Here is a 24,691-nt window from a genome sequence, read left to right as displayed (position 1 = left end):
TAATAAACATGAATAGAAGTATCCTATTTAAATAAAACAATGATTAAAATGCATTTCTAATGACAGTGGTCATAGAATCTTCATGAAGACAGGGTTTCATACCTGCCAACTCTTCCGGATTTTCCGGAAGATTTTATTTTTATATTTAAAGTGGNCACCAATAAACTACTAAAGAATTACTTTGATTACCAGTTTTATCTTTTTACCCCGGTTGATACGATTTTATGCTGTCACGTATTTGTGACAGTCGGCGCGAAAGGGTTAAAATGCATTTCTAATGACAGTGGTCATAGAATCCCTTCCATTCTGATATTTTCCAGTGGTATTAAAATGGAATTAAAATTTAATTTTTAAGCCAGAAAATACGTTGTATTTGAAAAAGCTTAAGCTGACAACCATGATAGCAACACATATCATTATATATGCTAAATGTTTTTTAAGTATAGTGGTGATCAAAGTCATTTAAAAAAAGTTGGCAGGTATGGAAGTTGGCAGGTATGGAATCTTCATGAAGACAGGGTCTGTGCAGCTTAAAAACACAGGCTTAAAAATTTAAAAAGTGGTAACAAAACTAAGGAAATAAAATGTATTTCAATAAATTTGTATTCACCACTATGACCTTAATATTTATAAATAAATAAATCTAGACACGAAATCTCGATCATAGAAATTTTGCGAAGCAAAATCCAATCTAAAGAAATATACAGCTTTTTCATTAGAAAATTAATACCACTTTTTAAAAACCCTCTAAAAATAAAGCCTCGATGAGAATATTTTTTGGTTGACAAGAGGTATTTTAATTATCGGCGTACGTTTGCAATTTATGTAATTATGTTTACATACCTGCCAACTCTTCCGGATTTCCCGGAAGATTTCATTTTTATATTTAAAGTGGTAGTAAATATATACTTTTTTTTTCCTTTATAAATTTAATTTTTAAATGATTTTGGTCACCACTATTCTTGCAAAAATTAAGCACATATATTAATATGCGTTACTATCATGGTTGTCAACTTAAGTTTTCTCAAATACAACGTATTTGTTTGCTTAAAATTGAAGTTTTAATTTCATTTTAATAACACTGGGAAAAATGATAATGGAAAGGATTAAAAGTTGGCAGGTATGTGTTTAGTTCTAAAATTGGAAAAGGTGTGATTTTTGTACTAACTGTCCTTACTGTGGGAGCAATGTTGGCCCACCTAATATGGTGCCCCTGAAAAAGTGACCAACAAATCAGCCCTTCAGCCTATATAACATAGGTCATTCTCTAGGTGGGCTATGGCAAAAAATATTCTTCGTTTAGTAAATCAGTTTTAAAATTATTCTTCACACCACTACATGTGAATTATTCATTAATTTATATATAAAGACACTTCATTCCACATATCTCGTTAAGGGCCATTTAGGCCTCAGATGCCCAATTCTAAAACAACGAACCACATCTCTCGTACAAGTGCCAGAAATTTGGACATACGCAGAAAGCATGCTTAAGTAATCCAGCCTGCATGAAATGTGCAGGAGCACATTTTTCCTACCAATGCGTGAAGCCTCTCTCCCTTCCGGTCACATGCATCAATTGTCAAGGCGATCACCCGGCCTGTTTTACGGACTGTGGTGCTCGGCCGAGATGAAATCATCGCACCCTCTTGCGTAGACCACAAGATGCCCCCAGCAGCGCAGTGAAGTTCCTAAGGATCATCAAAGAACTGGAACTTTTGAAAGAGGAGAAAATCACCTCATTACTCATCTCCCTGCTCCCAGCCCTAATGACGTAGATGAGGAGCCTCACCATCAAGCCTGCTACATCTTTCATGATGCCTTTCATTATTTTATCGCATTTCAGGTTCTTTTCCTAACCACCAATACAACTTTTCTATGTATGTCCCATTGGGATATTTCATGATGAATGGGAAAAGGGTCATTTAGGCCTCAGATGCCCAGTTCTAAAACAAACGCTGTGTGAAGCGTGGAGGTGGTTTCGCATCTCGCCCCTACCCTGGATGTATTCTTTGTGATGTCTTTCTCTAAAATTTTCCTTTTGTCCTCTTACTTGACAAAGGCTTACATTTTCTTAAACACTTATTTTGAACAATAAGAATTTCTTCGAAGGCATATTTTAAACTATGTCCATATTTTCAAACCAGTATTTTGAAGTTCGTCCAAAATAAAAAGTTCACTGATGAACTACTACCATAGTAGTTTTCGAACTTCATAAAATAATCTTCACTTTACTTTTGAAACTGTGAATTATATTTATACGTTGAATGCCAACTAATTTCACACGGCTTACCCGCCTGGCCAAACGGTTAATAACCTCAAACTAAATTTGCAAATATTAGACAGATTTTGCTAGTTTTTTTAAAAGGTTTAGCATAAAATATCTGGAAAAAGTGGTGAATTATATAAGCCTGCGAATTATTTAGAAATAGCGATGGATAAAAATCTACTAAATTGAATTTATTTAATCAAGAAGCACAATTAATAAATTACCTCTTGAAAATATTTATTCACTGACCGGAGCAAATTGGCATCTCTGTGTATATAAATAAAACTATTTTTGTGAGTTCTATATTGCATTAATTTCTTCAAATCATTTTAGTTACGACAATAATATTAAAAAAATAAAAATTTAGTCAAATTATGTGTTTCTGATAATCTTGACTTCGCTGGTTTCCGGTGACCCCCGGTTTGCTACGAACAAACTCAGTACCGGTCACCTTTGACCCCCAAGGCGTTAAACGTGTTAATTCTTTTTTCCACTTTTTATTGGTGTCCAAAAATTGTATTCCTTCTTTTTACATCTTCTTTATCTAGGCTTTTTTGGAGAAAGCTGCATTCATTAAAAGAGTCTATGTCTTATTTCATTTTTATACTACCAGGCATGCAAACTACTCCACTTTGTTCAAAAAAAAAAGTTATCTTTAAAAAACTAAAATTTTCAGAACTTTGGTTGATTTTCTCGAAAAGGCTCATGATACGATGAGAGGAACAACTCGGTGTTATACACAAATTTCTGAAATAATTATTCGTAGTAGTGAGCATTATAATCTTAAATCAAATTTGTTTAAATTAGAATCATGTGTTTTGTTACCACTATAAAAAAATTTTCTTCCGAGGAAGGAAATATGTCATCTCGGAACTAAGTGATATTTTGCGAGGTTTTCTGGCAAATAAAAATATTTATTTGATAAAGTAGGTCAGCACATAAAATAAAAAACTTGTTTTTATATCTTCCATTACTTGATTTTCTATAAATTTTGATTAGTCACAAATAATATGCGTTACATTATTACGACCTAATTGTTTCAAAAATTTGTTGCGAGATAGTTTAATTCCGGAAGCACCTAAAAATTGAAGCGTGTGTTAATGATTATTTCTCTCTGTCATTGTCAAGACAAAGATAAAAATTTAATTATTAAGTAATCTCTAAAAAGAGACGAAATTTTATGATCGTGAATGATTTGAAAGATTAGTATTATCAAAAATGACACCCTCAAAACTGAGAAAACGTGACTCAATAGGAGATAAAAATTAGTTTAAATAAGCCATTGTAAGGGGATCATTTGCGACTAATAGCATTTCCACGTTGTCTGTCTCTTTACTTAGGATTTGCCTTTTTCAAAGTCAATTTTCACCATGGCTAAAATAACTGTTGGTTATTGGGATATTCGTGGACTAGCAGAACCTATCAGGTATTTGCTACATTTCAAAAATGTTCCATTTGAAGATAAGAGATACCAGTTTGGTGATAAGACTTGGGAAAATGAAAAGTTTACCTTAGGTTTGGATTTTCCAAATTTGCCATATTATATTGATGATAAAGTAAAGTTAACTCAGAGCACTACTATTTTGAGACACTTGGCAGAGAAGTATGGCATGGATGGCAAAACAGAAGAAGAGAAGTTGCGAGTTTCATTGGCTGAGCAGCAAATCGTCGACTTTCGCATGAAATTTTTTATGACAGTATTTAGTCCTTTGGATTTTGAGAAAACGAAAAAGGAATATTTGGAAAAAGTGCCTGATCAGTTGAAGTTTATTTCGGCATTCCTGGGAAATCGTAAATTTCTTGCTGGAGATTATGTAACTTACGTTGATTTCATGGCTTATGAAACTTTTGATTTTAACGTCTTGCTTTCACAGAACATTTTAGACGATTTTCCTGCACTGAAAGCATATCATGAACGCATTAGGAACCTTCCTGAATTGGAAGCCTATTTCAATTCAACTACCTACGTAAGATGGCCTATAGTTGCCCCATTTGCTGCATGGGGTGGTAAAATTGATGAAGTTAAATCAGAATCTCTCGAAGATCACGCAACAAAATGTGATGGAGCTCTTTAAGTATTCAAAAGAACTCATAGTGCAACGTTCTGGAACTTTCTAAATTTTGTTCAATAGACTGCTTTAAAAGAAGAGAACTGTAACGTGGCTAAACTGCTGAGGAATTTTTATGTTATTTTAAAAATTTGTTCACCAAGTCTTCGGTTTTCAAAAAATGAACTTTGAAGGAACTATATCGAGAATCTTTTATTGCTGTTTCTAAATATTATTCACCAGACTGAATCAAAATGGACTTTAACGCATCTTTGTGGTGTATATTTTTTCTAAATTTTGTTCAAACTTAGCTACGAAAATAATATTGATGACTGCTTGTTAAATTCAATTTGTCAAAAAAGAGTAGTTTTCTGTTAATATTTCAATAGAAAATACACCAAGTTTTTCTTACAGAATTTTTTAATAAATGAAATTCAGCTAAATGAGAACTTCTTTGTGTTTTTGAGTTCTGTTCAAGTTCTAGAATATAAGCATACTTCCAGAAGAAAATTTTGCAGGTAAGTCAAATTATTGTTAAAGTGAATTTAAATAGGTTAATAGAAAGAATTGAATTGTAACAATTTTAATTATCGGAGTTTATGTTTTGATTAGTTACTGTGTAAGAAAATTTTCTTATGCAATCGTGAAACAGATATTTCAATTTAAATACATAATTTAAAATAGTTTTCAATTATTATCGTTAAAAAATCATTGACATCTTTAATTGATTTTTAGACTCTTACTTTAAACTTTTTTGATTAAAATGGTCTTAGATAATTAGGCAATTTATTCTATTTTAGATTTTATATCACTTTATAAGGATTATGTATTTTAAATCAGGGTATTTCGCAGAATCGATTTTTAAATTTCTTACAGAATAAACAAATTTTGTTGAAATGAATTTTGAACAATATATAAAACAATATATATTAATTTTATCATCAATTTTAATTTTGTGTATAAATATGTCTAAGCTTATACTTTTAGCTCTAATAAATGAGATTATGGTCATTCATTAAGCAGAAAACAAATTTCAAACTAACTTGGCATTAAAATTTAATGATTTTCCAAGTGTAAAACATTTTAGCTGAAAAGGATATTAATATACTTTTTAAGTGGATTATATCGCTAAATATAATATTTTCTTGCTGATGGAGTGTAGAAATGTTTTAAAGTTCTCCAAAAAAATTACTGATCGAGATCATGAATTTCAGTTTTTTATTAAGCGGTGAAGATTTATTTCATTTTTAATTATACGTAAGCAAATAGACAATTACATTTTTATCATATTTTTTTCTCAAATTTTTTTTGTACACACAAGCTCCGTAATAAAGTGTCATTGTGGACAGGTAATATAAATGATTATTTAATCTATTTTTACACTTAAAAAGTATACTAAATCAAAATGGAACTTATTCTATCTTAAAATTATCTTGAATATATTATCTTAACAATGTTTATTTAAACTAATGTTTTTCTAAATTTACCAGTGTACTAGAATGAATCGATTATAAAAAATAAAATGTGAAAAAAAATTTAAATAAATAAAAAGCTTTACAATATAATTCTAATTTAGTAAATAATTCCATCGTTGTTACTAAATCTTAATTTGAGTTTTGTCTTAAAAAATTTAATAGTGGTAATAAAAATGAGACAAATTTCATAAACTCTGATAACCACTACATATTATTTTGCAAAGAATATCTGCATGAGAACTATCCCCTGCTGGATCTCTAAAAAAATGATATTTTTAAAAATTTATTTCCTGAATGCAAGGACATAAATTTACTACATCATTTAAGGTTTTCTAAGATCCACCTCTTACAAAAAAATAAAATGTTTTTGATGTTGTGAGGAGGATAGATGAAAAAAACTGCAATTAAGGTTGAAATTGAGGTTATGTTTTGCACCAAAAATAACATCAATTTCAACCTTATTTGCACCTTACAAAATCAACCTCATTTATAACTTAAAAATAATTTTAGCTTTGATCGGGTGAAATTATTCACACCTCAAATATATGTATTTGCTTGAAGTGTTGAAAAAATAAAACGTATACCTCAAAAGCAACCTCCCTAAGCTAGTTGCTCTAAAGTAGATTTCCATCAACCTCAAAACAACCTCAAGTGTGAATAAAACAACTTCATACACTTTGATTATTCACCTTGGGAGGTTGATCTTTTATGGTTGTTTTTGAAATCAACTTCGAATAAACCTCAAATCAACCTAGACACCTCAAAATAACTCTCAAAATATCTTAAACTTTTGTAAGGGCACGTGAACGCACTAGCCCTTTGAAATCATTTGTTTGCTCAAGCTTATAGGCAGTTAACTAGTATAAGGCAACTAAATCAAATCTGAGTAATTAAATGTGATTTCTAAAAAATGTCATTATTTTTCTTACTAAATGGAATAAAAAATGTGCAGAAAGAAATATAAGATATACTAAGAAATATCCACTTGGTATACCAGAGATGCCAGAGTCTGGGAAAATTAAAAATAATCTTGACAAATGTTTAATGAGGCACTGCAAAGCTTCAAAAGTTTAGATTTCAGTTTAATTTCAATTATTCTGTTTGTTTATTATAACAAAACGAGACTCTGGCTACCTCTTTATATACAAATACGTATTCCCAATTTTATCGCTTAAGTGTTTTTCATATTTCGATCAACTTTTGTGACCGGGCATAAATGCCGGCTTTGGTGAAAGATTTTCTGAAATACTTAAGGTAATAGCAGAGATGCCAACTTGCTCCGGACAGCAAATATATATTTTAAAGTGGTAGTTTGTCAATTGTGATCCTTGGTTTAATAAATTCAATTTAGTAGATTTTTATCCACCACTATTTCTAAATAGTTCGTAGGCTTATATAATTCACCACCTTACAGTCCTTATGCAGAGATGCCAACTTGCTCCGGACAGCAAATATATATTTTAAAGTGGTAGTTTATCAATTGTGATTCTTGGTTTAATAAATGCAATTTAGTAGATTTTAATCCACCACTATTTCTAAATAAATCGTATGCTTATATTATTCTCCACTTTATGGTATTTAAGTCATGCTGTACCTTTTAAAAAGCAAGTAAAAATAGTCAAATATTTGCAAACTTTACTTTTGTATTTATTTACCGTTTTTTTTAATTATTTTGGCGTGTCCGGAGCAGTTGGCTTCTCTGTTTATGTCATGCTATATCTTTTAAAAAGGAAGCCAAAATAGCCAAATATTTGCAAATTTACTTTGTAGTTATTTACCGTTTTTTTTAACTAATTTGGCGTGTCCGGAGCAGTTGGCATCTCTGTATTAGTAACATTTTAAAATTTAGAGTTTCATTTTTTGTTTAATAAATTTGAGCTTAAAAGATTTTGAATACCTAGATTGAATAAATAATTCAAATTGTACAACTGCGCCCATGAATCCTAAATAAATGCTAATTAAATCTTGTCTATTCAGCCAACCAGCCTGTGTAGGGGTTAGGGAACTGCCCTTGCATCAGAAAGGTTCTGGGTTTGAATCCCGGGCAAGTCATAGATATTCTTTCCTTCTCTGTACTATCTGTCCTTACTGTGGGAGCAACGTTGGCCCACCTAATATGGTGCCCCCTGAAAAGTGGCCAACAAATCAGCCCTTCAGACGCCTGTATTATCTAGGTCATTCTCTATGTGGGCATTGGAAAAAAATATTTTTCGTTTAGTAAATTTGTTCTAAAAATTATTTTTTACACCACATCTGAATGATTCATTAGTTCATATATAAAGACACTTTGTTCCAACTCTCTTGCATCCTCTTTGGCCGAGCAGTATCGCACACCAAACGCAATGTGAAGCGTGGAGGTGGGTTCGCACCTCGGCGCAACCCTGGATGTATTCTCTGTGATGTCCTACATTGAAACCTTCCTTTTGTCCTTCTACTAGACAAACTATGTAGTCAAATTATGTATTTCTAATAATCTTGGCTTCGCCGATTACCGGTAACCGCCGGAGTGCTAAGAACAAACTCAGTGCCGGTCACCGGTGACCCCCATGGCGTTCAACGTGTTAATTCTTTATTAAACTTTTTATTGGTGTCCGAAAATGATATTTCTTCTTTTTACATCTTTTTTACAAAGGCCTTTTTAGAGAAAACTGCATTCGCTAAAAATGACATAGTCTTATTTCATTTATGTACCAGGCATGCAAACTACTCCACTTCGTTCAAAAAATTTTATAAATTTATCTTTTAAAAGCTGAAATTATCAGAACGTTGGTTGATTTTCACGAAAAAGCTCATGAAAAGATGGGATGATTGATTATTGATTGATTGATTGATATTTGTGGAATCTCGGCGTTAAGTGCGAAGCGCTTCAAACCGATTCTTCTATACTGTTTTGGCATTTGGACTAGAGGTCATATGCAGTTCAAAGTTCTAAGTTAGGATCAGATAATAAGTCCATGATGAGGTAAGGCATGAGTTGATTCAGTAGTACATCAGTTGGATGGGGAATTCCCTTGGATTAAAGTTCTGAGAAGATGCAGCATGTCTTGGTCCTTCAGCAAATTTTTAAGTTCACTGATGAGGCTAACAAGTCTGTGGGCTGTAGAAGTAGGCGAGGCCTTGATCGTGTTCCTCTTTCGACTGGGGCGGGCCTCGCACCCAGTGAAATTTGAGGTGTGGTTTTGCATGCAGTTGCAGCATTTAGCTGAGGAGTCTCGGCTCTTTCTGCACTGGAATGAATAGTGCCTAGATGGGATGAACAAATCGGTGTTATATACAAATTTCTGAATTAATTATTCGTAGTGGTGAGCATTATAATCTTAAATCAAATTTGCTTAAGTTAGAATTACATGTTTTGTTACCACTATAAAAAATTTCCCTCATGGGAAAGAAAGATGGCATCTCGGAACTAAGTGATATTTTGCGTGGTTCTCCGGCAAATAAAAATATTTATTTGAAAAAGTAGGTCAGAATATAGAATAAAAAACTTATTTTCATTTCTTTCATTACTTGATTTTCTTAATAAAAAAAGATTAGTCGCAAATAATATGCGTTCTAACAACATTATTACGATCTAATTTTTACAAATTCCATGCCAGATAGTTTGATTCCGGAAACACCTGAAAATTGATGCGCGTGTTAATGATTATTTCTCTCTGTCATTGTCAAGACAAAGATAAAAATTTAACTATAAAGTAATCTCTAAAAAGAGGCGAAATTGTTTGATCGTGAGTTATTTGTAAGATTAGTATTATCAAAAATGACACCCTCAAAACTGCGAAAACGTGACTCAATAAGAGATAAAAATTTATTTAAATAAGCCATTGTAAGGGGATCATTTGCGACTATTAGCATTTCCACGTTGTCTGTCTCTTTACTAAGGATTTGCCTCTTTCAAAGTCAATTTTCACCATGGGCAAAGTAACTGTTGGTTATTGGGATATTCGTGGCCTTGCAGAACCTATCAGGTATTTGTTACATTTCAAAAATGTTCTATTTGAAGATAAGAGATACCAGTTTGGTGATAGCACTTGGGAAAAGGAAATGTTTACCTTAGGCTTGGATTTTCCAAATTTGCCTTATTATATTGATGATAAAGTAAAGTTAACTCAGTGCACCACTATTTTGAGATACTTGGCAGAAAAGTATGGCATGGATGGCAAAACGGAAGAAGACAAATTGCGAGTTTCTTTATCTGAGCAGCAAATCATCGACTTTCGTATGAAGTTTTTCGCGACCTTACTTACTGCGGATTTTGAGAAAACAAAGAAGGAATATTTGGAAAAAGTGCCTGATCAGTTGAAGCTTATTTCTGCATTCCTAGGAAATCGTAAATTTCTTGCTGGAGATTATTTAACTTACGTTGATTTCATGGCTTATGATACTTTCGACTTTAACGTCCTGCTTTCACAGAACATTTTAGACCATTTTCCTGCACTGAAAGCATATCATGAACGTATTAGGAACCTTCCTGAATTGGAAGACTATTTCAATTCAACAACCTACGTAAGATGGCCTATAGTTGCCCCATTTGCTGCTTGGGGTGGTAAAATTGAGGATGTTAAATCAGAACCTCTTGAAGATCAACCAACAAAATGTGATGGAGCTATTTAAGTATTCGAAAGAGGTCTGACTTAGTGCAACTTTCTAGAACTTTCTAAATTTTGCTCAATTGACTGTTTTAAAGGAAAAGAATTGTATCGTGGCTAAACTGCTATGGAATTTTTATGTAATTTAAAAATTTAGTTCATCAAATCTTCGGTTTTCTAAAAATGAACTTTGAAGGAACTATATCGAATCTAAATATGCGGTTTCTAAATATTATTCACCAGACTGAATCAAAATAAACTTTAACGCATCTTTGTGGGGCATATTCTTTCTAAACTTTGTTTAAACTTAACTACGAAAATAATATTGATGATTGCTTGTTAAATTCAATTTGTCAAAAAAGAGCAGTTTTTTGTTAATATTTCAATAGAAAATACACCAAGCTTTTCTTTCAGAATTTTTTAATAAATTATTAGCTAAATGAAAACTTCTTTGTATTTTTGAGTTCTGTTCAAGTTCTAGAATATAAGCATTCTTCCAGAAGAAGATTTTTCAGGTGAGTCAAATTATTTTTAGAGTGAATTTAAATAGGTTGTTAGAAAGAATTGAATTGTAAGAAATTTAATTATCAGAGTTTATTCTTTGATTAGTTAATGTGTAGGAAAATTTTTTTATGCAATCGTGAAACAGATATTTCAATTTAAATACATTATTTAAAGTATTTTTCAATTATTTTCCATAAAAAATCATTTGCATTTTTAATTCATTGGTAAACGCTTACTTTAAACTTTTTTGAATAAAATATTCCAGATAATTAAGTAATTTATTCTATTTTAGACTTTATATCACTTTATAACGATTATGTATTTTAAATCAGAGTATTTTGCAGAATCGATTTTTTAATTTTTTTTTCAAAATAAACAAATTTTGTCGAAATGAATTTCAAAACATGAAGCAATATATAAAAATCTTTTCAACAATTTTAATTTCACGTTTGCATATGTTTAAGCTTATACTCTTAGCTCCTATAAATGAGATTATGGTCATTCATTAAGCAGAAAACAAATTTCTAACTTAGCATTAAATTTTAATGGTTTTCCAAATGTAAAACATTTTAGCTGAAAAAGGATATTAATATATTTCAAAAGTGGATTATATCTTTAAATATAATATTTTCTTGTTGATATAGTATAGAAATGCTTTAAGTTTTGTCGAAAAAATTATTAATCGTGATTATGAATGAATTTTTTTATTAAGCGTAGAAGATTTATTTCATTTTTAATTATTCATAAGCGAATAGACATATACACTTTTATCATACCTTTTTTCCAAATTGTTTCCATGCACAGAAACTCTATATTAACACGTTCACGCCGGGGTGACCCACCGGTGGCCCACGCTAGATTATCTCATCGGGCGGCTCACCGGAGTAAAAACTGGTCCATAACTACCAATTGTTTTAAACTGATGCAATTTTTATATTGAATTGCTTCTTCGCCATGATAAATTTCCTTACAGTGAATTGTTATTGTTGAGAATAAATTAATTCCTCCCGAATATTATCTAATATTGAAATAGTTCTTCTACCAGTATTTTCTCTTTTCCGTCCCGCTTTCAGGCCTGAACACCCGGCGTGAAAGTGTTTAAGTAAGTGTCATTGTGGACAGATTAAACAATTGATTATTTTATCCATTGTTACATCTAAAATGCACTCTAAATGAAAATGGAACTTATTCCAGCCTAAAATTATCTCGAATAAATTATCTTTTAACAATGTTTATTTAAATTAATGTTTTTCTAAATTCAGGAGTATACTAGAGTAAATCAATTATTAAAAAATAAAATGTGAAAAAAATTGTAAATAAATAAAATACTTTGCAATATTAATCTGATTTAGTAAATAATTCCATCGTTTTCACTAAACCTTAATTTGAGTTTTGTCTTAAAGAATTTAATAGCGGTAATAAAAATGGGACAAATTTCGATAATTTCATAAACTTTGGCAACCACTACATATTATTTTGCAAAGAATATCTGTATGAGAACTATCCCCCGCTAGAAGTCTAAGAAAGTGTTATTTTTAAAAATTTATTTCCTGCATGCAGAGACATAAATTTACTCTATCATTTAAGGTTTTCTGAGATCACCCCCTTACAAAAAATAAGATGTTTTTGATGGTATTGTGAGGAGGACAAATGTAAAAAACTGCAATTAAGGTTAAAATTGAGGTTATATTTTACACCAAAAATAACATCAATTTCAACCTTATTTACTCCTTACAAAATCAACCTCGTATATAACTCAGAAATAATTTTAACTTAGATTGGGTTAAATTATTCACACCTTAAATATACGTATTTGCTTGAAGTGTTGAAAAAATAAAACGTATACCTCAAAAACAACCTCCCTAAGCAGGTTGCTCTAAAGTAGATTTCCATCTACCTCAAAACAACCTCAAGTGTGAATAAAACAACTTCATACACTTTGATTATTCACCTTGGGAGGTTGATTTTTTAATGTTGTATTTGAAATCAAATTCGAATAAACTTCAAATCATCCTAGACACCTCAAAATAACCCTCAAAAGTACCTTAAATTTTTGTTTGGACAAGTGTCCACACTAGCCCTGGGAAATCATTTGTTTGTGAAAGCTTATCGTCAGTTAATTATAATGGCTTATTTAATTATAACAGATAATGTCAGTTGATAATAACAGCTAATTAAAATTAAATACGGCTTTTATAAATGTGATTATTTTTTTCTAAAGTGGAACAAAATGTGGTAGCATATGTATTTGATTAGTACGCTTTTTTTGTAAGAGCGAAATACTACCATACTTTTCACTAACATAACGTAATAATAATATATATCTTCAGGTTTCGGTTTGAAGTAAACTCACAGTACATTTTCAAAGTTAAAATGATAAGTAATAGAGAGAAATATACGCGTAAAGTATACCAGAATGGCCAGAGTCTGGGAAAAATCAAAAATTCTTGACAAATATTTCCTGAGGCACTTCAAAGTTTCAAAAGTTTTGATTTCAGTGTAATTTCAAATATTTTGTTGGTTTATTCTAACAAAACGACACTCTGGCCACCTTTTTACACACAAATATGTATTTCCATTTTTATCGCATAGGTGTTTTTCATATTTCGATTCATTTTTGTGACTGGGCAAAAATTACGCTTTTGGCGAAAGATTTTCTGAAATACTTAAGGTAGTAGTAACATTTCAAAATTTGAATTTAAAAGATTTTGAATACCTAGATTTATAAATAATTCAAATAACACAAAAAAAAGATACGAATCCTGAATAAATGATAATTAAATCTTGTCAATTAATCAAAACTAATATATAGCTTAATCTACGCCTCCAACATTTGAAAGCCTCAACACAGTTTTTTATCGGTAGTCCAATCAGACCACTATGAAAGTAAACCAGTATACGAAAGAACTCTTTAATTGAAAATCTGGTAGAAATAAGAAAGTGGTAGCAAATATATGTCTAAAAATTTGTTTAATTTATGAATATGATTAGTTTGCCTTATTTACTTGTCTACCACTACAGATTCAATTCTCAAATATATATAATAAATTTCTGTCAGTCACTTTTAAAATAGAATTTGGTTTGAAGCGCACAACAGGTTCACTTTTTAAATAGTCTGCGCATACTACCATTTCACTACTCCGTAGGTAAGTGGGACAATCGATGAAAATGTTAAGTTGAAACAGACTTTTTAACTAAATGTATTACATGCAAGTTACTTTTTACTTCGAATTGAGCATAGGGATTTTATCATAGCTTTCCATTTCACATTATTTGTGGTCAGATATTTTGCCTCTCTCCATGTCTTTTCTATTGCTTTCAATTCGTTTACAATCGTCCTGCGCCAAGTAATTTCAGGTCTTCCTCTTTTCTATTGCCCTGAGGGTTCCAATCAAAAAATTTTTTTACTTTAAATTCTTCAGGTTTACGTCGAATATGAACAATACATTTTCATTTACCATTTTTAATTTCCAGTACAATCGGTTTCTGTTCTGCTTTTCTAAGGATTTCTGCATTACAAATTTCATGGAACCGCTTGATACGCAACTTTCTTCTTAAGCAGTTCTTAATAAATACTTGATTTTTCCTGTTATTTTAACAGCAATGTTATGTCTCAGATTCATATAGTAGGACAGATTTAACATCAGTATTAGAAATTCTAGTTTTTTGTTGAATTTGTTATTTTCTGTTTTTCCATAATTTATTGAGAGCAGCATAACTGCTTCGGGTTTTGTTTAATCTATTTAGTATATTTTCCCCATTTTCTCCTTTGATATTAATTATACTTTCAAGATACGTAAAACTGCGTACCTCCTCTAGATTATTATTTTCTAAGAATATGTCACTTAATTACTAAATTTTAAAAATGTATTAATTTCCGAAATTTTTGTTTCGTTTTAGTAATTGTTGTTGTTGCATTACACGCTCACGCCGGGGTGACCCACCGGTGGGTCACGCTAGATTGTCTCATCTTGGCAGAGCACCGGAGTTAAAACTGGTAACAATAAATTTCATTATTTAGTTTTTTTCCGGGAATAATAAAAATCGATAACTACCAATTGTTTTTAACGGATGCAATTTTTATATTGAATTGCTTCTTCGCCGTGATTACCGTGAATTATTATTGTTGAGAACAGATTAACTTCTCCCGAATATTATCTAATATTGAAATAGTTCTTCTACCAGTATTTTCACTTTTCCCGGCGTGAACGTGTTAATCTCAAATATGGAATATCAGAAAGTGCAAAAAATTTGAAGTATTGTCCACAGCGACAATAGTCAATTGTCCTTTGATTTACGAAATTATCAGTTGCTGAGACCCATTTGTTATTCGAATTTTATCGCAATCCTTATTTATACATCACTCTAATCATAAAGGAGATAATATTGTCCTCGCTGTGACATTGAGAGAAGGTGTGAGTGACATTTTATCTATGAAATTGCATTGTGGAAGTGTTTACACTAAAAGATACTTAGTTGATTCGTGACTCTGATAACTTAAACTTTCACCCTTATTTGACGAGAAGTAAAATAGAAAAAAAGTGATTTTTTGAATAGGAAATTATAAATGTTATTTTTATGTCAAATTAAACGTAAAAAACACAGATAAAACATGGAAAATAATAAAGATTAATGAAATAAATATTTTTAAAAGATATTTTAAAAAATTATTTAACAAAAAAATTAAATATTGGGAAAACAAACAACGAAAAGGGATTATCTCTTCATCAGCTCGCACGATTATATCTGTAAAAAGGAGAGCTTTCTAATATTGTATCAATATATCCAAAGCAAAATATATCAATACAACAGTGTGAGGAGCACTCAAGGAATAGAACACATTAAGTAAAAAATATGTACGAAATAAAACATATCAAGCAAAAAGCAGAAAATACAGAATAAAACACGAATCGAAATCGACAAAGCAAGTAAAGAATTCAAATAACCGAACCGTACCGTCAATCAACACGTACCGGGATTTTTAAGAATGATTTAAAATATTTTCGTTGCAATATTTCCAGATTGCAAATATGAATATAAAACAGAGTTAGAAGCTTAAATAGAGGGATCTTTCATGTCGCGTTCTTACTGCAGTTCTGAAGCGAGTTTGATTTCTTAGTTACCTTGGATTAACCTGAAAATGGATGTGCGCAAGGTAATAAATAATATTTTACTGAATAATTTAAAGCTTATAATTAATAAGGTTAATATTTAACTATACAATTCAATGATTTTTAGAAAATTAATACTAATTAACATTAATTAACTTCACTATTGAGTCATGCGTCACTAATAATGCTCGAGAAATGATCTTAACTGATATATTGAATTGAATGTTTATAGTTTGCATCCAGAATACGGATATACAGCACCAAATAGAATCATTATTTTGTACTAATTTTCAAATTCATGCGTCACTAATAATGTTCGAGAAATGATCTTAACTGATATATTTAATTGAATGTTTATAGTTTGCATCCAGAATACGGATATACAGCACCAAATAGAATCATTATTTTGTACTAATTTTCAAGAAATTAAATGCTTTAACAAATTTAAGTCAAGTGTAAAAAATATAAATAAATAAAAAAATAAAATAATAAAAATGTTGAGAAAAGATGACTTCGGGGCCCTGGGACCTGTATTTTGCTGAGAAAGCGGAGGGAAGTGATTCAGCAAGCGGAGGGAAGTGATTCAAAAGTGAAAAGATGCTAGATTAAAGCATGATATTGGTGTCGTAGACCATTAAGGCAAGGGGTGCGATTGTACTTGTTCTCCAGCTGCACCATAAATGACCAAGAATTCAACTTCTGGCACACCCATACGTCACAACCGCTTATAGGATGGACATATTTATACATCCCTTCATTCAGACACAGATCGTAATTTTGACCTGAATCAACGAACGATTACTGTTCAATTCAGTGCTCCCAGATGTATAATTTGGAAAATGGGGGACTTTATGACCCAACAGATTTAACGTGCACCAGTCACCACTTGCTATACTTCTTTGTCTTCTTTGGCCGGTTGGATTCGAACTCACTCCCATTCTCATGAACATGAGTCCAGCGCCCTGCCAGCCATTAAAACTTGATAAATAAGTTGTATACTATTTCTTTTCACTCGAGTTTCAATTATAAATGAATGAAATCAAAAAATTAAAAATTATTTTTTAAAACAGCTCAAAGCAATTTATTTATTTTCATAGAAAATCTTTAGTTTGAGAGTGGATTTTTACCTCTTTGTTTCAAGAAGTTATTTCGGCAAAAAAAATTTTTTTTTCCGTTACATAGTTCTTTCTGGAATGTATATATAAAAAAAACAATTTCATCCACTGACCTTCAAATTTCTAGAGATAAAACTGAGATAAATAAAAAATATCCATCTACATTGCTTTTGTAGATCACAAGAAAAGTAAATATTATCTGAGAAACAGCTTTCAAGAAAGTTTGATACTATAGATAAGTCATTTTGACTCGTTAACTTATATAAAAGGTTTTTATCATTTGAACTCGCGGTAATACCGTTCTGTCTCTAATCAAAACGTTCGAAAAATTATTCAATTTTTAATTCAGCATGGGCAAGCCAATTTTAGCTTATTGGGATTTAAGAGGTCTTGCTGAACCTATTAGGTATTTGCTTCATTACAAAAATGTACAATTTGAAGACAAACGGTACCAGAGAGATGGTACTTGGGAAAAAGAAAAGTTTACTTTCGACTTGGACTTTCCAAATTTACCATACTATATGGATGATAAAGTGAAGTTAACTCAAAGTACCACTATTTTAAGGTACTTGGCAAAAAAATTTGATTTGGAGGGCAAAAGTGAAGAAGAACGATTGCGCGTTTCATTAGCTGAACAACAGATCCTCGATTTTCGCCTTGCTTTCTTTATGACGATTGCTTCTCCTGATTTTGAAAAGAAGAAGGAAGAATATTTGAAAAAAGTACCGGATTCCTTAAAATTGATTTCAAATTTCCTTGGAAATCGAAAGTTTCTGGCTGGGGACAATGTGACGTATGTTGATTTCATGGCTTATGACGTATTTGAATTCAATGTTTTCCTTTCAAAGACTATATTGGATGGTTTCCCTATATTGAAAGCCTATCAAGAGCGCATTCGAAACTTGCCTGAATTAAAATCGTATTTTAGTTCCATTACTTACAAAAAATGGCCGATTGTTGGACCAAGAGCTGTTTGGGGCCATAGTGGAGAAATGCCTCAATGAACTTGGAAAAGATTTTATAAACAAGAACATTTTATGATTTTCTCATATAACTGCAACATTATTTCTATATTTTTAATTTAGTTTTCAATTGATTTTCTTGATTGTGCATCAAATAAAAGTATCAGAAAAAAAGACAGCGTCTTCTACTCAATACAAATGAAAAATATTCTTCTTTCTAGTTTACTTTAAGATTGATGGAAAGATATTTGAGAAATAAAAACCAGGTAAGTGATAACTATTACATGTAAAATTTGTCTTAATCTATTTGAACTTAGCATCTTTTTAAAAGGATGTTTTTTCCCAAAAAAGAAAAAAAAAGTGATAGCATATATCATAATGTATCTATAATAAAAATTATTTATATTTGGATCTGAATTTAAAGCATAGAACTTTTTTAAATATAAAGTAGAAGGGGGACAGACAGAAATATTAATTTGGTCTAAGCAACTGCGTGGTCAAAGCAGGTCAAAATGTAAATTTCCCGGTGGTGACTATCTTGAATGTATATGTATTACCACTTCTTTCGTATAGGTGTTTTTACTATATTAATCATAGTAGATCATACTTTTTTTTTCTCATTTTTTGCACTTTAATTTTTCCCGATTGTGGCAAAATTAAATAAATATGTATTACCACTTCTTTCGTACAGGTGTTTTTACTATGTTAATCTTCAGTTATGTTATTCTCCTTTTCCCGGTAGTGACTATCTCGAATGAATATGCATTACCACTTCTTTCGTATAGGTGTTTTGACTATATTAATCATAGTATGATACACTCTTTTTCATATTTTTTTTAATTTTATTTAATTTTTCCCTATTGTTTCAATGTTAAATGAATATGTATTACCACTTCTTTCGTATAGATGTTTTTACTATATTAATCATAGTATGTTATTCTCTTTTTTTCTTCATGTTGTGACATCCTTGGATGAATATGCATTACCACTTCTTTCGTATCAGTGTTTCTACTATATTGATCATAGTATGTTTATTCTCCTTTTTTTTCCCCCGGCTGTGACTATCTTGAATGAATATGTATTACCACTTCTTTCGTATAGGTATTTTTACTATATTAATCATAGTATGTTACACTCCTTTTCTTATTTTTTTTAAAAATTTTATTTCATTTTTCCCGATTGTGGCAAAATTGAATGAATATGTATTACCACTTCTTTCCTATAGATTTTTTTACTATGTTAATTATAGTATGTTATTCTCTTTTTCTCAGTTGTGACTATCTTGAATGAATATGTATTACCACTTCCTTCGTATAGGTGTTTTTATTAAATTAATCATAGTATGTTATTCTATTTTTTCTTCTTCCTGTTGTGACATCCTTGGCTGAATATGTATTACCACTTCTTTTGTATCAGTTAAGGCTCCTATACTATCAGAGCTGACCTATCAAGCAATATGGGAGCAGACAAGCTCGCAAGTTAACGTTATGTTAGTTATTACAGAAATGCCAACTGCTCCGGACGCGCCAAAATAATTTATAAAACGGTAAATAACTACAAAGTAAATTTTGCAAATAGTTGACAATATTTGCTTGCTTTTAAAAATGTAAAGCATGTAATAAGTACTAGGAAGTGGTGAATTATATTAGCTTACGCATTGTTTAGAAATAGTGGTGTATTAAAATCTACTAAATCGAACTTATCTTATTAAACCAAGAATTACAATTAATAAACTACCACTTGAAAATATTTATTCGCTGTGCCTATGTTAGCTCTTTGCTCCAACAATAAATGATAAGTCGGCCTGTCTAATTCAGGGGCTCTACGTATTACCACTTCTTTCCTATCTGCGTTTTACTATATTCATAGTGTGTTACTATCTTTTTTTTTCTTCAAAAAATTTCCTGGTTGTGTGTGTTTCCTGAATATTCATTTCCTGGTCCTTGAATGAATATGTATTACCACTTCAACGTATATGTGTTTTTACTATATTGATCATAGTCAGTTATTCCTTTTTTTTCTCCGGGTCGTGACAACCTTGAAGGAATATTTACTACCACTTTTTTCCAACAGGTGTTTTTTTTTTCTCAAAAAATTTTCCTGGTTGTGACTATCTTGAAAGAATATGTATTACCACTTCAATCGTATAGGTGTTTTCACTATATTGATTATAGTCTGTTATTCCTTTTTTTTTCTCCGTGTTGTAACAACCTTGAAGGAATATATACTACCACTATTTTCCTATAGGTGTTTTTACAATAATATTGATCAAAAAGTAAATTATTCTCTTAATAACTGGCCGCCAGAAATTGCTTAGATGAAGAAAAAAGCATCTATGTAGATAAAAAGTGGTACCACTTATTTCATTTTCAGAGACGTCAACTGCTCCGGATTCGACAAAATAATTTAACTGTACAGATCTACAAATTAAAATGAGTAGAATATTGGGCAATATTAAGTATTCGAAAAAATATTCTTAAATATTCAAGAAAATTACATTTAATGATCATTGTGCTTTTAAATTACAGAATAAGAATTCGATCATTATAAATAGATTAATCTTACATAATTAAGAAAATAGTTGGTAATATGGGAAAATTAAAATAATTCTTATCAAGCAGTAAAAACCAATTTTTTTTGTTAAAAATCAGGTAATTTACAATTAATTTGCTTGATTTTAGGAAATGATTACCATCAAATTTATAATATGCTTAAACATTTTAGAAAATTAAATTCATACGTTCACTGTGATTTTAAATTGCTGAATAAGAATTATAATAGACATTGGAATATTATAAATATATTAATGATGACTATTTACGACTATTTAAAGAGAGAAGTAGTTGCCAATATGAGAAAATTAAAGTAATTCTTATCAAATACTAGTAACCATTTATTTCAGTTTTAATTCCGTTATTTTATAAGTAAATCTTTTGATTTTAGGAAATGATAATAATTGAATTTATAATATGCTTAAATATTTGATAAAATGAAACATTCACTGAGATTTTAAATTATAGAATATGAATTAGAATATTAAAAATAAATTAATGATGACTATGTATGATTATTTAAAGAGAAAAATAGTTGTTAGATAAAATGATCTCTGAAGCTATAATTTTACAACCAGGAAGTGTAGTTTTTGAGAACTGAACTTTCATGTCATGTGACTCTCATCGCATTGTATCTTTTCAAGGTCTAAATGTTAATTGAATATAATGTTATATTTTATGTTTTATTATTCTTCGTTTTTCAGATTTCACTTTCTCTTTGTGTATCTTCAACAGAGGGAGAAGTCTTTTCCTTCCTCACTGCTTGTAAAAATGTTTTGTCGAAATGCGTCATTAAATTTCTATATTGCTTAAAAAGATGCGTCTTCAATTATGCTAGTTTAACTCATTTACAAATTAATCAATTTCATAGAACTTATTTTCAGCCATTCATCGTACTCATCGCCTTTACAAAGTAAGATTTACTACCTTTTTCCTATTAGTAGTTACTATTAAGAGAAGAATAAAATAATTCTTATCAAATACTAGTAACCATTTTTTTTTTCATTTAAGGGAACTGCTCTGATTTTTAACAACAGAACTCTATCTTGTTTTTTAAATCCTGAATCTTATCATTCAGATTGCACATGATTTAAGTCATTGCATTTTATCAATGATAATAAACTGATAATAAAACTCCGAACTTACGAAGGTATAAAAATTGCTTTCTCATTTTAAAAGTCTTCATATTTTTATCAGCACTTGATTCATACGTTCTTTTGTTTCGAATATGGCAAAACCAGTTTTAGGTTATTTGGACTTTCGAGTTCTTGCCGAACCAATTAGGTACTTACTTTATTATAAAAATGTACAGTTTGAGGATAAAAGGTACCAAAGAGATGGTACTTGGGACAAAGAAAAATCTACATTTGGCTTTGATTTTCCCAGCTTGCCTTACTATATCGATGGTAAAGTGAAGTTAACGCAAAGTATTACTATTTTGAGGTACTTGGCAAAAAAATTTGATTTGGAAGGTACATGCGAAATGGAACGAGTGAGAGTTGCATTGGCAGAACAACAGATTTGGGATTTCTACATGGCTTTTGTTCATGCTGTGGTAAAACCAGGAACTGAAAAAAGGGAAGAGTACTTAAAAAAAGTACCTGATTCATTTAAACTATTAGAAGCTTTCATCGGAAGTCACAAATACATGGTTGGTGATAATTTAACATATGTTGACTTCATGGGTTATGAGTTACTTGACTTTAATATCTTGCTATCAAGAGATATTTTAGACGGATTTCCAATTTTAAAAGCCTATCATGAGCGCATCAGAAATCTTCCTGAACTACAAGACTATTTCAATTCTTCTACTTACAAAAAATGGCCGATTTTCAAACCTCCAGCTGCTTGGGGAAGTAGCGGTGAAATGCCACAATGATTGCTTGAAATGTAAACTTTTCTTATTCAATAACTTTTTAAAAAAAATTTTCAATAAGGATGGACATTAAAAAGAGTGATTTTCAAGTTTTTCAAACGGAATTTTGTTGTAGTTGTATGAATATCAATAAATTATTACAGTTAATGTGTTTGGGCAAGTCTTATTTTTGATATTTGATAGGAAGCAGGAAATTGTTCTTAAAATAATAATTCCAAGTAAGAGAATCTGCTTAATACAGAATGCTTAGAAGATATTTAAATTGAAGTCTAAATGTGGTATGCGAAGCAAGTATTGGTTGAAATTGGTATGTATTTCTTATAGCAATTAAGCAAACTAAAAAACGACTTTTTAACTCATTTTTAGGGAGTTTTATTATTTATATTAAAATAGCAAATTATAATTCTCATTACGTGGATTTAATTTTAATTTCTAGGAGTTACAGAATATTTTTAATTAAGATTTATTTTAACCTTTCCGGCAGAAAATGAACAAGAGACATATTTGTTGTTTATTTACACACAACACAACCAGCGTAAACACAAATCTGCAAACAATAAACATGTTTCTGAAAAATATGTTTATTGTTTCAACCCTTTCTAAGGCTGTGGGAAGTACACTTCCCACCACTTTTAATTTAGGTTTCCATTTGTTAATAACTTCAGATTTCTTGAAGTGCGTTTGAATAAAATTGGTAGCCATTTGTTAGTTTGCAAAAAAGTATTAAAATACATAATTCTTTGTAAAGTTTGTAGCATTTATAAAATTTATTTTGTAAATAAAGAAAAATAAAAGTCAATAAGTTTCCTAATAGTTCATGTTAAATATATTAACCTCCAGAAAAATGGCATTTTTATAAACTAATTGAGTTTTTTTTCTAATATCAATTACTATTCTTAAAACTATTTCAATTCCAAAAATACTTTAATTTACCTTTACTAGAAATAAATGGCCCTTTAAAGGGTTAAATGAAATTTAGAAATACAAAAATGTAAAAGATATTTAATGACCTTTAACATGGTGAGTACCACTTAGCTACTTTTTACCATTCCACTACTACCACTTTGCTACTTTTTACCACCTTAAATATAAAAGGGAAATACTTCGGAAAATTCGTAAAGCCCTAGACAAACTGTGTTCTCTGAACCAATGAAGCCCGGCTATACCGGGGGGAGGCGAGAGAGTGCACAGGGAGTCTTCCCCCTTTTGTAAATTTGTAAATAGTGTAAATATTCTTTCTTTATCTTCAATTTGTTCCCTTTATTATGTATCAACTTGAGATTCATTTTTATGTATGACTCAGACTTGATTTTATCAATTATTGTTCATTCTGAGATATAACTTAATGTTAACGCAGTACCTCCCTTCCCTTCCACCTCATATTATTCAATTTAGATGAAAGAGCAGATATCCATACATGGATAGGTTAGTAAAATTCGTAAAGGTAGACAGTTAAAGACAATACTTAAGGAAGTAGTGTGTAAGAAATAAATAGTTTTTGATTTCAAATAATATTACATAAATTTTAAAAATAAAAAAAAGGCTTTTTTAGTTGTCATTAAGTTGTTTTTATAAAATAAAACAAGTTATTTAATTTAAACATTTATTACCGATATTACTTATCTCCATGCGATCATTTTGCACAACGCACTTAAAATGTTAATTGCACACGTAAAAATATATTGTGATCAGCTCATATATACTAAGTGAATAAATTCGTAATGGCCATTAACATGATGAGCATAAAAGACAGGTTTCCGAAGCAGAACGCAGAAAACCCTGCTTTCTCCATCCTCTAATTTTTCAAATCGTCAGTCATTTCTGTTAAGCATTCTGAGCATGAAGTCCTATTTTTTTTTTTAAATCCTTACATTACAAAATGTTGGATCTTCACAGCAGGGAATGAATTAATCATAAAAAAATTATTCCTACTTTTTTTTTTTAAATATTTATATTGATTGTATTAATATCGTTTACAATTTCCGCCACAAACATAAAAGAAATGTAGACCCGTGTAATTTATCAGCTATAGGAATAACATATATTTGGATATAGGAATAACATATATCAGCTATAGGAATAAACTTACAATTTGGAAAATTTTCGAAAAGAAATATATAATTTATTGGTAGCAAAAGCATCTGTTTTTTGTTATATCTGTGACTACTGTTACTTATTAACACATTGCTGACCGGC

General features: G+C 30.4%; 3 protein-coding genes, 1 long non-coding RNA gene and 1 pseudogene across 4 annotated transcripts in view; 4 read left to right on the top strand and 1 right to left on the bottom strand.

Annotated features, from left to right (window-relative positions):
* The window catches only part of LOC139427292 (uncharacterized), a 297,439-nt gene that overhangs the window by 52,501 nt on the left and 220,247 nt on the right, over nucleotides 1-24,691 (bottom strand). The gene's annotated exons all lie outside the window — the stretch shown is intronic.
* Nucleotides 3,479-4,757, top strand: LOC107446546 (glutathione S-transferase Mu 1). The gene has a single exon (XM_043039768.2). It carries the CDS (start codon nucleotides 3,637-3,639, stop codon nucleotides 4,339-4,341), a length of 705 nt encoding a protein of 234 aa, XP_042895702.1. The 5' UTR covers nucleotides 3,479-3,636; the 3' UTR covers nucleotides 4,342-4,757.
* Nucleotides 9,600-10,821, top strand: LOC107453420 (glutathione S-transferase Mu 1 pseudogene; annotated as a pseudogene).
* LOC107446544 (glutathione S-transferase class-mu 26 kDa isozyme 47) lies at nucleotides 17,309-18,248 on the top strand. Its single transcript, XM_016061220.4, has one exon. The coding sequence runs from the start codon at nucleotides 17,456-17,458 to the stop codon at nucleotides 18,107-18,109; it is 654 nt and encodes a 217-aa protein (XP_015916706.2). The 5' UTR covers nucleotides 17,309-17,455; the 3' UTR covers nucleotides 18,110-18,248.
* LOC107446545 (glutathione S-transferase) lies at nucleotides 21,334-22,642 on the top strand. Its single transcript, XM_016061222.4, has 2 exons — nucleotides 21,334-21,532; nucleotides 21,631-22,642. The coding sequence occupies exon 2, from the start codon at nucleotides 21,848-21,850 to the stop codon at nucleotides 22,496-22,498; it is 651 nt and encodes a 216-aa protein (XP_015916708.1). The 5' UTR covers nucleotides 21,334-21,532; nucleotides 21,631-21,847; the 3' UTR covers nucleotides 22,499-22,642.

The sequence above is a fragment of the Parasteatoda tepidariorum genome, chromosome X2 (assembly GCF_043381705.1).
Source record: "Parasteatoda tepidariorum isolate YZ-2023 chromosome X2, CAS_Ptep_4.0, whole genome shotgun sequence".
NCBI classification, from domain to species: Eukaryota; Metazoa; Arthropoda; class Arachnida; order Araneae; family Theridiidae; genus Parasteatoda; species Parasteatoda tepidariorum.
This window is presented reverse-complemented; position numbering and strand designations above follow the sequence as displayed.